Source organism: Pseudophryne corroboree, chromosome 2 (genome assembly GCF_028390025.1).
Source record: "Pseudophryne corroboree isolate aPseCor3 chromosome 2, aPseCor3.hap2, whole genome shotgun sequence".
NCBI classification, from domain to species: Eukaryota; Metazoa; Chordata; class Amphibia; order Anura; family Myobatrachidae; genus Pseudophryne; species Pseudophryne corroboree.
Window position 1 is genome coordinate 244,552,110 of NC_086445.1, and position 18,042 is coordinate 244,570,151.

Consider the following 18,042-nt stretch of genomic DNA (forward strand, 5'->3'; position numbering starts at 1 on the left):
CCGCCGATTTTCCGGACCTCTTCTGCCTTCTGGCTCTGTAAGTGGGCAGGGGGCGCGGCTCTGGGACCCATCCAAGCTGGGCCTGTGATCGTCCCTCTGGAGCTAATGTCCAGTAGCCTAAGAAGCCCAATCCACTCTGCACGCTGGTGAGTTCGCTTCTTCTCCCCTTAGTCCCTCGATGCAGTGAGCCTGTTGCCAGCAGGTCTCACTGAAAATAAAAAACCTAAACTAAAACTTTCACTAAGAAGCTCAGGAGAGCCCCTAGTGTGCACCCTTCTCGTTCGGGCACAGAGATCTAACTGAGGCTTGGAGGAGGGTCATAGGGGGAGGAGCCAGTGCACACCAGATAGTCCTAAAGCTTTCTTTAGATGTGCCCAGTCTCCTGCGGAGCCGCTATTCCCCATGGTCCTTACGGAGTCCCCAGCATCCACTTAGGACGTTAGAGAAAAACTGCTATTTAGTACATTTGCCCCTAGAAATCATTTGTGTTCCATGACCTACATCAAAAGACCTTGGCAATACTGAATATAGCATTATGTATATACACAGACTAACTAGATCAATAAATGCTTACTGGACATGCGGTTTTTACACGTCATACACAACTTTTAACAGTGACAGAAAAACAAAAGCTGCTAAGTGCTTACCTAGGAAATACCATGCCAAGTATCGAAGTGAGATCATCCTTTTACGTGGCATGTGGAAGAGGTAGACTGTATCAATCACCTGATCTTTTGGCACCTGCGCAGAAGAACAGACTCCATTCATCACATGGACTCCAGCTTATACAACAAGCACCTACATACTCTATAAATCATACCATTAGGTTTATAACCCGAAAATCTTTCTGAAGTCCATGACCCACAAACTTCACTCCAACATCGATTAGAAACCGTAGTTTAAGGTATGTAGATTTCAGAGTAGTCAGATGTTTGGATGAGATCTTCGCATCTAAGTCACCAGGTTTTATTCCAGAGTACTGTGTAAGGTAATCCACCACCTGAAAGACAGACAGGTCCTTCATATATAGCAATTAACTTACAAACAGTATATCTGCTGAGTGCAAGACCAACTCACCTGCTCCTGGGTGGAGATGTAATCATCAATGAATGGCACACCCTCATTAGTCCCTTGTCCCCGCACGCAGGTTATACGAGCAACAGACATCTGACTGGGTTTTATTGTGGACTTTGTGCCGTCACTTCGAAGTTCAGCTTCTTCCTAAAGGAATAAATAACAGCATGTTGGGATAATATGGCCTGAACCAAAACACAGAATATGGGGATGTAAAAGAGTAATGGGGCCCACACATGGTGCTATTTGTGCTAGGTGAGATTTGAGCCTATATAATCTGTGCTATGCAATTTGGACTAAGTGGGGTATGCTATCTGAACTACATCTGATTTTGAATACACTACAATGTACTGTGTGTGCTGTAGTACAAAAATACCTGCCTGCGCATACTATTTTGCCTTGAAATATGGACTATTTGAACTAAAAAGATTAAATAGCATGCGAGAATCGCACCGTGTTTGGGCACCATTAGACTAATATGCATTAAGGCAATACATGAATTATTAGAACCCCAGAAATGACAGAACCTAGCAATCTTGTCCTAGTTGGTAAAATCACTACATGGTCACACCTGCAAATGCTGGGATGGTGTGCTCCAGTATACATGTAGGGAATGGGCTGCAAAGCCACTGGGCTAAAAGCTGAATCATACACAATATAGATAGCATGTCCCGAGGAAACTAATATTGTGGCCTTTGTTTTCTAATGTACTTTAATTTAACAGCAAGCAGTGCATCTTCCCAGGCAGGTCATTACCAGCCTTATGGCGAGATGTATCAAACCTTGGAGAGAGATAAAATGGAGAGCGATAAAATACCAACCAATCAGCTCCAGTCATTTTGCAAACAGACTGTAACATGGCAGTTAGAAGCAGATTGGTTGGTATGTTACTTCTCTCCAAGGTTTGATACATCTCTCCCTGTATCTGTATGGGTGTCGTACGGTATGCCGGCGCTTGGGCTCCCGGCGACCAGCATACCGGCGCCGGGAGCCCGACTGCCGGCATACCGACAGCGTGGCGAGCGCAAAGGAGCCCCTTGCGGGCTCGCTGCGCTCGCCACACTGCAGGCACGGTGGCGCGCTACGCGCGCCACACTATTTTATTCTCCCTCCAGGGGGGTCGTAGACCCCCACGAGGGAGAATAGTTGTCGGTATGCCGGGTGTCTGGATTCCGGTGCCGGTATACTGTGCGCCGGGATCCCGACATTCGGCATACAGAAGACCACCCATCTGTATAGTGCAGACATTATGAAGCATTGTACATAGAGATGGAGAGATTATTACATACACTGATATGAGGGAGAAGGTAAAGATGGCCCTGCCCAAGCTAGCTTACAGTTTAAGCAGTTAGGAGGAAGTATTTATAAAGGCAGTGGAACAATTATTGTGGAAGTTAGTGGGGAATCTGCAAGCAGCTCTGGTATGGCATCAGCACTATCATAGTGTTCACTCAAGGATTTTTTTTTTAGGGCAGGGTGCTGAGCATTGAAGAGGGCACATTTTTATTTTGAAGGGCACATTTTTGATGTGACGCTTTGCGCACAAAGCATAGCGCATAGGTTTATAGTTTTTGTATATACATTTTGCCCTTAGTAAATCATATACCCATGCATACATATAAGACAACTAACATCTGTACTGAGAAACATACTGTATATGTACAGTCTTCTATGTGTTATAAAACAGAAAAGTTTTAAACAATGGGTTAAAATATATAGGAAAAAAAATAAGTCTGTTCTACTAGGGAAATACTGTAAGCAGTACATGCTTACTGCTTACCCTGTTCTTTCCCTCTTTATCAGAGTGCGGTGTTATTTACAGTGCCTCCTCTGACATCCAGTTGGCTAAAGGATAGAAATTGTGTTCCAATTTCAGAGGTGGGCAAGGAGTAGACAACAACATTGTAACATGCACTCTGACTGTTGCATTCTGTATACAAGGGGGCGATTTATGGTCCTGCAGGGTGCCCTGAAAAAGGGCAGGGTGCTTTTTCACATTTCAAAAATGGGCAGGGTGCAGCACCCTGCTGAAACAGCCTAGAAGAAACACTATATCACCCGCTGGTGACTGGCTTTTCTGTGCAGCTGCGGACTGTGTGGTACAATGAGGAGACGGTGCAAGATGGAGACAGGGAACATTAAGAGCTCACTGTAGAATGTGTGTGTATAACTTGGTCTTTGGGAACAGTGGTTGTGGAATGTTGGTTCTCGCTTATGCAAGGTTACATAAATACATGAACACACTGTTCAATGCTAACCTACTCCACTGGGTCATGAAAGTACGGAGCAGCAACGCGTTATGGCCACCACTGTGGCTGAAACGCGTTACGCTGCCCCAATTTTATGACCCCTGGTGTTTGGACTTTGATAGCTTTAAGACCAGCCCACTGCATATGTTCGTGAATGAAAGCTGTGGTTACTGTGCGAGTTGATTCTCTGCTAATCCTTCTGAAGCAAGATTGGGACTGAGACAGCAGAGTTCTATCTGCGAGACCACAGCACACGGAACTCCCAACTATCAGAGGAGACGTGCTCAGTCAGGTGGTTTGAGATACCAAGGTAAAAGCTCATCCCTGTGTTATGCTGCAGCAACCTGCCTATTAAATCAGCTACTGATCTATATTAATTCAGTGCAGCTGGACAAACATTATGCTACACTCATGGGTCCAATCTATCACACCTCCTGGAAAAATATATGGTACCAGAGGAGACTTGTTTTTATTTCCTGGAGAGACTGTGCTCTATGCAATTGGCACTCTGCAAACATTACTAAATGAACAAAGCCTTCCATTTATATTGTGACTGATAAGGTAGCATTATGTGTGGCTACAATAAGTTTTTACTATTAGTGCTGGGAATACTGCATGTAGTCATTGTGATTTTTATTAATAAATATACAATATTTTAAGGGCTGGAGATATTACATTGGTATCCTAAAAGGACCCAGCAGCAAGGCGCATCTCATTTTCTTAGTAGACAGGTGAAATGTAAGGTCCGATTAGTTGCTCTAGATTAAACACAAAAATGCAATCATTTCATAAATAAACCTCATGCTATAAAAAAAGAGTAATGGAAGTTTTGCATGAAGTATTTTCCTTTGTGTCATGGTTAGAGCATTAGGGGTATATGCAATTGCGGTCGAATTCCCGAAAATGTCGATAAACGGGACATTTTCGCCCCCCCCAAAAAAATTCGACAATGCAATTCAGTACTTTTCGTAAAAAAAAACGGACTTTCAAAATTCGACTTTTTGAAATTCGACATTTGTCAAATTCGACATTTCTGCAATGGTACAAATGCGGCAATTCGACAAAAGTATATTCAATTGAAGATTGTAAATTCGACAACAGTGCTTTTAGACAGTAAATTCGTCATTTTCAATCCGCCACACTTTGCTGGCGGAATCTAATAAAAAAATTTAAAAACATGTTTTTTTTTGTGTTTTTTTTTTATTGGTAATAGCATATCTATTTATATTAGAAGGGATTAGGTACTTGGTTTGTCAATTTTGGAGGCACAAGTATTATTTATATATTTTTAAAAATATTATTATTATTTTTTTTAAATGGAATAGTAAAAATCAGAAGAAAAAAAAATGCGTGGGGTCCCCCCTCCTAAGCATAACCAGCCTCGGGCTCTTCGAGCCGGTCCTGGTTCTAAAAATCCGGGGGGGAAACGGACATGGGATCCCCCGTATTTTTAAAACCAGCACCGGGCTCTGCGCCTGGTGCTGGTGCAAAAAATACGGGGGACATAAAAGCATAGGGGTCCCCCGTATTTTTTACACCAGCATCGGGCTCCACTAGCTGGGTAGATAATGCCACAGCCGGGGGTCACTTTTATACAGCGCCCTGCGACCGTGGCATTAAATACGCAACTAGTCACCCCTGGCCAGGGTACCCTGGAGGAGTGGGGACCCCTTCAATCAAGGGGTCCCCCCCCTCCAGCCACCCAAGGGCCAGGGGTGTAGCCCGAGGCTGTCCCCCCCCATCCAAGGGCTGCGGATGGGGGGCTGATAGCCTTGTGAAAATTGAAAGAATATTGGTTTTTCCAGTAGTACTACAAGTCCCAGCAAGCCTCCCCCGTAAGCTGGTACTTGGAGAACCACAAGTACTAGCATGTGGGAGAAAAACGGGCCCGCTGGTACCTGTAGTTCTACTGGGAAAAAATTACCCAAATAAAAACAGGACACGCACACCGTGAGAGTAAAACTTTATTTCACACATGTCGACACACACATACTTACCTATGTTCACACGCCGACCTCTGTCCACTTGTCCAAGTAGAATCCACGGTGTACCTGAAAATAAAATTATACTCACCTGATCCAGTGTCCTGTGGTCTTTTATTATAATCCTCGTACTTGGCAAAAAAAAATAAGAATTTACTTACCGATAATTCTATTTCTCATAGTCCGTAGTGGATGCTGGGACTTCCGTAAGGACCATGGGGAATAGCGGCTCCGCAGGAGACTGGGCACAAAAGTAAAAGCTTTAGACTAGCTGGTGTGCACTGGCTCCTCCCCCTATGACCCTCCTCCAAGCCTCAGTTAGGATACTGTGCCCGGACGAGCGTACATAATAAGGAAGGATTTTGAATCCCGGGTAAGACTCATACCAGCCACACCAATCACACTGTACAACCTGTGATCTGAACCCAGTTAACAGTATGATAAACGTAGGAGCCTCTGAAAAGATGGCTCACAACAATAAACAACCCGATGTTTTTGTAACAATAACTATATACAAGTATTGCAGACAATCCGCACTTGGGATGGGCGCCCAGCATCCACTACGGACTATGAGAAATAGAATTATCGGTAAGTAAATTCTTATTTTCTCTGACGTTCTAGTGGATGCTGGGACTTCCGTAAGGACCATGGGGATTATACCAAAGCTCCCAAACGGGCGGGAGAGTGCGGATGACTCTGCAGCACCGAATGAGAGAACTCCAGGTCCTCCTCAGCCAGGGTATCGAATTTGTAAAATTTTGCAAACGTGTTTGCCCCTGACCAAGTAGCTGCTCGGCAAAGTTGTAAAGCCGAGACCCCTCGGGCAGCCGCCCAAGATGAGCCCACTTTCCTTGTGGAATGGGCTTTAACAGATTTTGGCTGTGGCAGTCCTGCCACAGAATGTGCAAGCTGAATTGTACTACAAATCCAACGAGCAATCGTCTGCTTAGAAGCAGGAGCACCCAGCTTGTTGGGTGCATACAGGATAAACAGCGAGTCAGATTTTCTGACTCCAGCCGTCCTGGAAACATATTTTCAGGGCCCTGACTACGTCCAACAACTTGGAGTCCTCCAAGTCCCTAGTAGCCGCAGGCACCACAATAGGTTGGTTCATGTGAAACGCTGAAACCACCTTAGGGAGAAATTGAGGACGAGTCCTCAATTCTGCCCTGTCTGAATGAAAAATTAGGTAAGGGCTTTTATATGACAAAGCCGCCAATTCTGAGACACGCCTGGCTGACGCCAGAGCTAACAGCATGACCACCTTCCATGTGAGATATTTTAATTCCACAGTGGTGAGTGGTTCAAACCAATGTGATTTTAGGAACCCTAAAACTACATTGAGATCCCAAGGTGCCACTGGTGGCACAAAAGGAGGCTGTATATGCAGTACCCCCTTGACAAACGTCTGAACTTCAGGCACTTAAGCCAGTTCTTTCTGGAAGAAGATCGACAGGGCCGAAATTTGAACCTTAATGGATCCTAATTTTAGGCCCATAGACAGTCCTGCTTGCAGGAAATGCAGGAAACGACCCAGTTGAAATTCCTCTGTGGGGGCCTTCTTGGCCTCACACCAGGCAACATATTTTCGCCAAATGCGGTGATAATGTTTCGCGGTTACATCCTTCCTGGCTTTGATCAGGGTAGGGATGACTTCATCTGGAATGCCTTTTTTCCTTCAGGATCCGGCGTTCAACCGCCATGCCGTCAAACGCAGCCGCGGTAAGTCTTGGAACAGACAAGGTCCCTGCTGGAGCAGGTCCTTTCTTAGAGGTAGAGGCCACGGGTCCTCCGTGAGCATCTCTTGCAGTTCCGGGTACCAAGTTCTTCTTGGCCAATCCGGAGCCACGAGTATAGTCTTTACTCCTCTCCTTCTTATGATTCTCAGTACTTTTGGTATGAGAAGCAGAGGAGGGAACACATACACCGACTGGTACACCCACGGTGTTACCAGAGCGTCCACCGCTATTGCCTGAGGGTCCCTTGACCTGGCGCAATATCTGTCCAGTTTTTTGTTGAGACGGGACGCCATCATGTCCACCTTTGGTTTTTCCCAACGGTTTACAATCACTTGAAAGACTTCTGGGTGAAGTCCCCACTCCCCCGGGTGGAGGTCGTGTCTGCTGAGGAAGTCTGCTTCCCAGTTGTCCACTCCCGGAATGAACACTGCTGACAGTGCCACCACATGATTTTCCGCCCAGCGAAGAATCCTTGCAGCTTCTGCCATTGCCCTCCTGCTTCTTGTGCCGCCCTGTGTTGACGTGGGCGACTGCCGTGATGTTGTCCGATTGGATCAATACCGACTGACCCTGAAGCAGAGGCCTTGCTTGACTTAGGGCATTGTAAATGGCCCTTAGTTCCAGGATATTTATGTGGAGAGACGTTTCCATGCTTGACCACAAGCCCTGGAAATTTCTTCCCTGTGTGACTGCTCCCCAGCCTCTCAGGCTGGCATCGGTGGTCACCAGCATCCAATCCTGAATGCCGAATCTGCGGCCCTCTAGAAGATGAGCACTCTGTAACCACCACAGGAGAGACACCCTTGTCCTTGGAGATAGGGTTATCCGCTGATGCATCTGAAGATGCGATCCGGACCATTTGTCCAGCAGATCCCACTGAAAAGTTCTTGCATGGAATCTTCCGAATGGAATCGCTTCGTAAGAAGCCACCATTTTTCCCAGGACTCTCGTGCATTGATGCACTGACACTTGGCCTGGTTTTAGGAGTTTCCTGACTAGCTCGGATAACTCCCTGGCCTTCTCCTCCGGGAGAAACACCTTTTTCTGGACTGTGTCCAGAATCATCCCCAGGAACAGTAGACGTGTTGTTGGAATCAGCTGTGATTTTGGGATATTTAGAATCCACCCGTGCTGACGTAGCACTACCTGAGATAGTGCTACTCCGACCTCTAACTGTTCCCTGGACCTTGCCCTTATCAGGAGATCGTCCAAGTAAGGGATAATTAAGACGCCTTTTCTTCGAAGAAGAATCATCATTTCGGCCATTACCTTGGTAAAGACCCGTGGTGCCGTGGACAATCCAAACGGCAGCGTCTTCTCCATCTTGAATTTGAACCTTTTTATGTAAGTGTTCAAGGATTTTAGATTTAAAATTGGTCTCACCGAGCCGTCCGGCTTCGGTACCACAAACAGCGTGGAATAATACCCCTTTCCCTGTTGTAGGAGGGGTACCTTGATTATCACCTGCTGGGAATACAGCTTGTGAATAGCTTCCACTACCGCCTCCCTGTCGGAGGGAGACGTTGGTAGAGCAGACTTCAGGAACCGGCGAGGGGGAACGTCTCGAATTCCAATTTGTACCCCTGTGATACTACCTGCAGGATCCAGGGGTCCACTTGCGAGTGAGCCCACTGCGCGCTGAAATTCTTGAGACGGCCCCCACCGTGCCTGAGTCCGCTTGTAGAGCCCCAGCGTCATGCTGAAGACTTGGCAGAAGCGGGGGAGGGCTTCTGCTCCTGGGAAGAGGCTGCCTGGTGCAGTCTTTTTCCCCTTCCTCTGCCCCGGGGCAGAAATGAGTGGCCTTTTGCCCGCTTGCCCTTATGGGAACGAAAGGACTGAGTTTGAAAAGACGGTGTCTTTTTCTGCTGAGAGGTGACCTGGGGTAAAAAGGTGGATTTTCCAGCCGTTGCCGTGGCCACCAGGTCCGATAGACCGACTCCAAATAACTCCTCCCCTTTATACGGCAATACTTCCATATGTCGTTTGGAATCCGCATCACCTGACCACAGTCGTGTCCATAACGCTCTTCTGGCAGAAATGGACATCGCACTCACTCTAGATGCCAGGGTGCAAATATCCCTCTGTGCATCTCGCATATATAGTAATGCATCCTTTAAATGCTCTATAGTTAATAATATACTGTCCCTATCCAGGGTATCAATATTTTCAGTCAGGGAATCCGACCAAGCCACTCCAGCGCTGCACATCCAGGCTGAGGCGATTGCTGGTCGCAGTATAACACCAGTATGTGTGTATATACCTTTTAGGATATTTTCCAGCCTTCTATCAGCTGGTTCCTTAAGGGCGGCCGTATCGGGAGACGGTAACGCCACTTGTTTTGATAAGCGTGTGAGCGCCTTATCTACCCTAGGAGGTGTTTCCCAACGTGCCCTAACCTCTGGCGGGAAAGGGTATAGTGCCAATAATTTATTAGAAATCAGCAGTTTTTTTATCGGGGGAAAACCACGCTTTATCACACACCTCATTTAATTCATCTGATTCAGGAAAAACTACTGGTAGTTTTTTCACACCCCACATAATACCCTTTTTTGTGGTACTTGTAGTGTCAGAAATATTCAATGCCTCCTTCATTGCCGTGATCATGTAACGTGTGGCCCTACTGGACATTACGTTTGTCTCCTCACCGTCGACACTGGATTCAGTATCCGTGTCTGGGTCTGTGTCGACCATCTGAGGTAACGGGCGTTTTAGCGCCCCCGACGGTGTCTGAGACGCCTGAACAGGCACTAATTGATTTGCCGGCTGTCTCATGTCGTCAACAGTTTTTTGCAAAGTGCTGACACTGTCACGTAATTCTTTAAATACGACCATCCAGTCAGGTGTCGACTCCCTAGGGGGTGACATCACTAACACAGGCAATTGCTCTGCTTCCACATCATTTTCCTCCTCATACATGTCGACACAATCGTACCGACACCCAGCACACACACAGGGAATGCTCTGAAAGAGGACAGGACCCCACGAGCCCTTTGGGGAGACAGAGGGAGAGTTTGCCAGCACACACCAGAGCGCTATATATATACAGGGATAACCTTATGTAAGTGTTACTCCCTTTATAGCTGCTGTTTTATATTAGCTGCCAATAGTGCCCCCCCTCTCTTGTTTTACCCTGATTCTTGTAGCAGGACTGCAGGGGAGAGTCAGGGAGCCGTCCTTCCAGCGGAGCTGTGAAAGAAAATGGCGCTTGTGTGCTGAGGAGAAAGGCTCCGCCCCCTTCACGGCGGCCATTTCTCCCGCTTTTTTCAGGAAAACTGGCAGGGGTTAAATGCATCCATATAGCCCAGCTATATGTGATGCATTTCTTTAGCCATATAAGGTTTTTATAGTGTTTTATTGCGTCTCAGGGCGCTCCCCCCCAGCGCCCTGCACCCTCAGTGACCGGAGTGTGAAGTGTGCTGAGAGCAATGGCGCACAGCTGCAGTGCTGTGCGCTACCTTATCTGAAGACAGGAACGTCTTCTGCCGCCGATTTCTCCGGACCTCTTCGCTCTTCTGGCTCTGTAAGGGGGCCGGCGGCGCGGCTCCGGGACCCATCCAGGCTGAACCTGTGATCGTCCCTCTGGAGCTAATGTCCAGTAGCCAAGAAGCCCAATCCACTCTGCACGCAGGTGAGTTCGCTTCTTCTCCCCTTAGTCCCACGATGCAGTGAGCCTGTTGCCAGCAGGACTCACTGAAAATAAAAAACCTATTTAAAAACTTTTACTTCTAAGCAGCTCAGGAGAGCCACCTAGCATGCACCCTTCTCGTTCGGGCACAAAAATCTAACTGAGGCTTGGAGGAGGGTCATAGGGGGAGGAGCCAGTGCACACCAGCTAGTCTAAAGCTTTTACTTTTGTGCCCAGTCTCCTGCGGAGCCGCTATTCCCCATGGTCCTTACGGAAGTCCCAGCATCCACTAGGACGTCAGAGAAAAACAAAACGAACACCCGGACCAGGCGGACTGCATTCCCCGAATGCAGAGACCCCCCCGTGACTGCTGTCACAGAAAGGTCTCTTCAGCCAATCAGGAAGCGCCACTTCGTGGCACTCTCCTGATTGGCTGTATGCGCGTCTGCTGGCAGACAGCGCATCGCACAGCTCCCTCCATTAGTTTCAATAGTGGGAACTTTGCGGTCAGCGGTAGGGTTACCCGCGGTCAGCCGCTGACCGCGGGTAACCTCACCGCTGACCGCAAAGTTCCCACCATTGAATATAATGGTAAGGCTTTGCGATGCGCTGTCTGACAGCTCAGACGCACATAGCCAATCAGCAGAGTGCCACGACGTTGCGCTCGCTGATTGGCTGAAGGGACCCTCTGTGACAGGAGTCACGTGGAGTCCCGGCATTCGTGGAAAGGGGTCCCATGTGTAAACATGGGACCCCTTTCAGTCCGTTTGGTCCGGGTGTTCGTTTTGTTGTTTTGCCAAGTACGAGGATTATTTTAAAAGATTCGGACACTGGATCAGGTGAGTATAATTTTATTCACAGGTACCCCGGATTCTTCAGTGACGAGGGGGGCGTGGCAGTCGGCGGGTCAACATAGGTAAGTATGTATGTGTCGGCATGTATGAAATAAACTTTTACTTTCACGGTGTGAGTCTCCTGTTTTTATTTGGGCATTTTTTTTCTAGTAGAACTACAGGTACCAGCGGGCCCGTTTTTCCACCCGCATGCTGGTACTTGTGGTTCTCCAAGTACCCGCTTGCGGGGGAGGCTTGCTGGGACTTGTAGTTCTTCTGGAAAAAAACAATATTTTATCATTTTACTCAAGGCTGTCAGCCCCCCATCCGCAGCCCTTGGATGGGAGGGGGGGGGACACAGCCTCGGGCTTCACCCCTGGCCCTTGGGTGGCTGGGGGGGGGACCCCTTGATTGAGGGGGTGACTAGTTGGATATTTAATGCCACGGCCGCAGGGCGCTGTATAAAAGTGACCCCCGGCTGTGGCATTATCTGTCCAGCTAGTGGAGCCCGATGCTGGTGTAAAAAATACGGGGGACCCTACGCTTTTTGTCCCCCGTATTTTTTGCACCAGCACCAGGTGCAGAGCCCGGTGCTGGTTTTAAAAATACGGGGGATCCCCTGTCCGTTTTCCCCCCGGATTTTTAGAACCAGGACCGGCTCGAAGAGCCCGAGGCTGGTTATGCTTAGGAGGGGTGACCCCACGCAATTTTTTTTTGTGGTTTTTCCCGTTTTTTTTACATTTTTACAAGTCTAATCAAAATCCGTCAAATCGGCCGGTTTTCGACAGCGGGACTGTCGAATCCGTTTTTTATTGAATATGTTGAATTCCGGCACCCACTTGCCGGAATTCGACGGTCGAACTGTGTCGAATTAAAAAACGGGCGAAAAATTGCCGCGATTCGCCGGCAATTGCATATACCCCTAAGAGAGCAATTTTCCAAGTCCTATGCAGAGGAGAACATTTGACGTGGCTTCGTTCACACCACAATATGAAAAAAATAAATAATAAAAAAAAAACTCCAAACATACCACATGCATCTCAACCGCGGTCCTCAAGGCACACCAACAGTGCAGGTTTTAGTGATATCCAGGCTTCAGCATAGATGGTTAAATCAAAATAACTGAGGTACTAATTAAGTGACCTGTGTTCAAACCTGGATATCACTAAAACCAGGACTGTTAGTGTGCCTTTAGGACCGAGGTTGGGAAACACTGTTCTAAATGATATTGGTCAGCGTACCACCATCACTTCTGGTGTCAGAAACTTAATCTCTCGCAGACAACGTATGCAGATAATTACTGTGAGAACACAGCTCTGCGGCTATGCTCCTACCTGATTGAGCGTAACAAACTCGGCATCAAGACCCACCAGTTCCCCTGCCTGTGGCATCTCATTTAGCAGCAGCGGAATAAAGGTGGCATGGCACTTCCGTTGTTTCCTTGCCAGAGAAGCTTCTGCCAGCAGCACACTGGCTTCAATTGGGTTCTTAACTATGGGCAAAAAGGGATAATATAAACTGGAGACCAGAAGCCACAAAGCAAACAGTAAAGCAGCAGATGGGGTCTTACGTGATAAAGAGTATTTTGCATTCAAGTTTCTCTTGGTGTAAAATAGTATGGCAGGCACCTTCCACGTCATGTCAAACTGCACCGCCTCACACTACAGAAAGAAATGGGTTGAGGCAGATTAATATAGTACAGAAGGGTGGTCTTCAGTGTCCCGGCTAATGCTAGTCTCTGATGAAGCAGCAGTATTGTATTGCAATGGGCAATCACTGCAGCTATTTCACAATACTGTAGCTACATTTCTGTAGTCTCATTTTTAAACTTCTGTTCTGTATTTACTATATGTATTTGTTATAGATTCAATAATTCCCTATCACTTAAACTCGCATTCCCAATTATTAAATTCAAAGTTACAATGATCTTACCTTATCCACAGGTTCAATAAGGAAATCATTGAACAGATACCATTGCTGGTGTGTGACCCCCTGGGGGAAAAAAAAAAAAAAAAAGACTTACATTTATTAAAACAACACAAAACCATTTGTCCTATACAAAGCAATTGTGTGTCCTCTTAAACACAGTTTGTTAATGAACTAGAAGAACTGTCCAAATTTTGCAAAACTCTGGAGAGCTTTATAATAAATAAAATGCATATGTATATATAAATGACATAGTAAATGGTATCAAGAGTAAGGTATCAATTTTTGCAGACGATACTAAGCTCTGCAGGATAATTAGATCAGATCAGGATGTTGTCTCTCTTAAAAGCGACTTAACTAAACTGGGGGTTTGGGCAGCCAAGTGGAGTATGAGGTTTAATATGGAGAAATGCATTTTGGGATCAGAAACGAACAGGCGACCTATACATTGAATGGGGTAATTCTTGGAAAGTAAGTAATGGAGAAGGATTTGGGGGTGATCATAGATAATAGACTTAGCAGTAGTGCCCAATGTTGGGATGCTGCAGTAAAGGACAATGGGGTATTAGCATGCATAAAACGGGGAGTAGAGACTAGAGATGGAAGCGTAATCCTGCCATTGTTAAATCATTGGTACCGCCCCATCTGGAATACTGTGTACAATTATGGGCTCCTCATTATAAAAAAAGACATAGTAGAACTAGAAAAGGTGCAGAGAAGAGATACTAAATTGATTAAAGGTTTCAAGTCCTTGAAATGTGAGGAAAGGTTAGTTAAGTTGGGAAAATTTACACTAGAGAAAAGGCAACTGAGGGGGGATATGATTAATATCTTCAAGTACATGAAGGGACCTTTTAGGGATCTTTCAAGAGATTTACTAATCGAGAGATCTGTACACAGGACACGAGGTCACCCTTTAATGTTGCTGGAGATGGAGTTCAACACCAAACAAAGGAAGGGTTTCTTTACCGTACGGGCAGTTAGATTACGGCACACACTCCCGGAGAAAGTGGTAATGTCTGAATCTATCATGATGTTCAAAAAAGGTTTAGATACATTTTTAGCCGATAATGGCATCCAAGGATACCAAAGTTGGTAGAATAGCACTACAGGTTCAACTCGGTTGGACAATGGTCTTTTTTTCAACCTTAACAACTATGTAACTATGTATATGTATATGTGGCCTTGCTGTCAGTGTAAGCATACAACATATTCCAGTGTGGAATGTCATCCAATAAAGCAGGAAATTCCCTGATGTTACTGCAGCTACAACTGTGGTACCCGGATGTTTTGTTTACAGATGCTGAGTACCACAGTTCTATTCGCAGTAACATTCGTGAATTTCTTGCTCTATTGGATGACAAGTCAGTGTTACACAGTGAGCTTAACATGGTAACCCTATGCTCTAAATTGCGCACAGTGGTTCTGAATTGGGGTTATTAGACATGTAATTGAATGGTTCTGGGTTTTTTTTCCCTTCACTTATTTACAGGGCCAGATTGTGGACTCATATGCCCCTAAGGAAGATTACTATTGTAACGGAAATGGACGTTGGGCGGAATATTTTGTGAACTTGCTGCCATGTTTCAATAAATTGCAACATTATATCAACTGAACAGTAAGTGCTGCTCCTATTTATCTCCACTGCTGGGATTAAAAGTTTATTATATATTTATATATAACTATTAGCAACTTGTGAGAATACAGAGCAGACAGAGGTTTAATACCTATATATAGAGAGAGATATATCTTAATATAAAACTTCTGAACTATAGACAATACAGGTCTCCATGGAGTAGGCACACTCCAGTAGCACAGAGTTTGCCTGTCAGAAACACACAAAAAATACAAAGAAGACAAAATAAAAATAATTTTTTTCCAAAGATCTAGAAAATTATACAATCAGCTATTGAATAAAAAGATTTTTTACATAGTTAAGCGAATGTCTCCCAGCAGCGCTAGATGCAAGGTACAAGCGCTGTATACATAATCCTTGATTGGCACAGTATTCAGGAAAGTGGCTGTGTATGTATACACAGCACTTTCCCGTTCTGTATCCATGGCAACCGGTGTTATGGTAATCTTCTGTGCCCAGTGATGTCGTATAGCCGCAACCGGTAGTGACGCGGGTACGTAATGCGGAAGTGTTGTGCGTTCCAGCCGGGCTTGGTGGAACGCACGCGAGCGACCTGTGCCGGGTTTGTAGCGGCGGAGCATGGGGAAGCTGTGTGATCAGGGGAGGTCTTGCACACACCATATGAAGCTGATTGCGTTCCATTTGAACACAACGGAACGCACGCTGACACAATCCCAGATGTTTTTTATGTTTGATTAAGGACCAGCCTCGCTGTTGGTAAGTGCTATTGGAATAGGGGTGTTTGTGTCTCTTGGTCCCTATGAGGGAATTAGATATGTTGTATCGATGGTACAAACTGCCCTTTTCCATGTTTGGATGGCTCCATGAATTTAATTAGCTAATTGATTATGCTGCCTGTCCTGAAGGTGCTGGGGGTATTTAGGAGACCTGCTAGGCATTGATCACTTGATATTGGTGCATATGAACAGATGTAACTTGCTGTATATGCTGTGCTTGTTGCAATTTCCTGATGATGGTCCTGAGGGATCGAAACGTCGAAGAAAAAAATAGGATTTTGGTACTTACCAGGTAAATCCTTTTCTTTGAATCCATAGGGGGCACTGGAGTACTCTTGGGATATGGACGGCTTCCACCGGAAGAAGGCACTGAATAAATTAATTTTTGAGACTACTCCTCCCCTCCATATCCTCGAGCACTTCAGTGTTTTTTACTGAGCCGAACAGGATCGATAGAGAGATTGACAAAAGGAGAATTACCTATAATCTCACGGACAACAATAAAGTTGACACAAAACGTAACAGACAACTAAACAGTTGACACCCTAACTGATTAACCTTTGTTAAATTTAAACCAGTCGTGAAAGTGTGTTACCATAAGAACCACTGAACTTCCTAAAACAGATAAACTGCTCTGGGTGGGCGTCCAGTGCCCCCTATGGATTCAAAGAAAAGGATTTACCTGGTAAGTACCAAAATCCTATTTTCTTTTTCATCCACTAGGGGTCACTGGAGTACTCTTGGGATGTACCAAAGTTTCCTCCGTGGCGGGAGAGCTGTTTGGCACCTGTAACACTAAACGGCCAAAGCTAGATGCTGATGCCGCGAACGTATCAAACTTGTAAAAGCGCACAAACGTGTGCACTGAAGACCAAGTAGCCGCACGGCAAAGCTGTGTCGTAGAAGCCCCACGACTCGCTGCCCATGACGTTCCCACAGAACGTGTGGAATGAGCTGTTACTGATGTAGGTGGCTGTAACCTAGCATGAAGGTAAGCCTGACGTATGGTCAGTTTGATCCATCTGGATAAGGTCTGCTTAGAGGCTGGCCAACCCCTCTTAGCCGCATCATAGAGAACAAACAACGTATCCGTCTTACGAACCGTAGACGTTCGGGATACATAGACGCGTAATGCGCGAACCACATCCAACGTTTCAGCATTCTCTGTTAATACCGGAACTACTATTGGTTGATTGATGTGAAAAGACGACACTACCTTTGGTAGAAAAGCGGGATTCGTCCGAAGTTCCGCTCTGTCATCATGAAAAACTAAATACGGTGACTTGCACGACAAGGCACCCAGATCTGAAACACGCCTAGCCGAAGCTAAGGCTAAAAGAAAAATCGTTTTCCAAGTGAGAAATTTAATATCCACTTGTTGTAAGGGTTCAAAGTAATCGGACTGTAAGAAATCTAAAACCAGATTCAAGTCCCATGGTGCTGTAGGTGGAATGAAAGGAGGCTGTATCCTCATTACACCCTGTAGAAACGTATGTATTGACGGCAACGAGGCCAATTTCCTTTGAAAGAAAATTGACAACGCAGATACCTGCACCTTTAGTGTGGAAAGACGTAGTCCTCCATCTAACCCCATCTGTAAAAATAACAAAAGACGGGATAAATTAAAAGATGATGTCGGAAACTTCCGAGCTTCACACCAACCTATATAAGTACGCCAGATTCTGTAATAATGAGCTGCCGTAACCGGCTTCCTAGCTCGTACCATGGTTGGTATAACAGACTCCGGAATGCCCTCTCTTCTCAAGATGGCCTTTTCAACAGCCACCCCGTCAAACGCAGCCGCGCTAAATCGGGGTAAAGGAACGGACCTTGTTGTAACAGGTCCGGACGTAGTGGGAGTGGCCACGGATCGTCTGCGAGTAAACCGAGGAGATCCGAGAACCAAGTTCTCCGAGGCCAATGAGGCGCTATTAGTATGACTGTGACGGACCCTCTCTTGATCCGTTTTAGCAACAGCGGGAGCAGCGGAAACGGTGGAAACAGATACACGAGGCTGTACGGCCACGCGGCTGTGAGAGCATCCACCGCCACTGCCCTTGGATCTCTTGTTCTGGACACATATCGTGACACCTGATGATTGTGGCGGGATGCCATCAGATCCACCTGAGGGTAACCCCACCTCTGGATCAACATCTGAAACACTTCTGGATTTAATGCCCACTCTCCTGGATGAAAATCCCGACGACTGAGAAAATCTGCCTCCCAGTTGTCCACTCCCGG

General features: G+C 46.2%; 1 protein-coding gene across 4 annotated transcripts in view; it reads right to left on the bottom strand.

Annotated features, from left to right (window-relative positions):
• Positions 1–18,042, bottom strand: part of PAN2 (poly(A) specific ribonuclease subunit PAN2) — a 295,174-nt gene that overhangs the window by 41,922 nt on the left and 235,210 nt on the right. For all 4 annotated transcript variants that reach the window (XM_063952590.1, XM_063952592.1, XM_063952589.1 and 1 more), the window contains 6 exons: positions 13,435–13,494; positions 13,073–13,163; positions 12,837–12,994; positions 1,078–1,221; positions 821–1,000; positions 648–741 (listed from right to left, as the gene is read on the bottom strand). In XM_063952590.1, coding sequence (XP_063808660.1) covers positions 648–741; positions 821–1,000; positions 1,078–1,221; positions 12,837–12,994; positions 13,073–13,163; positions 13,435–13,494 — 727 coding nt within the window. The remainder of the gene's footprint in view (positions 1–647; positions 742–820; positions 1,001–1,077; positions 1,222–12,836; positions 12,995–13,072; positions 13,164–13,434; positions 13,495–18,042) is intronic.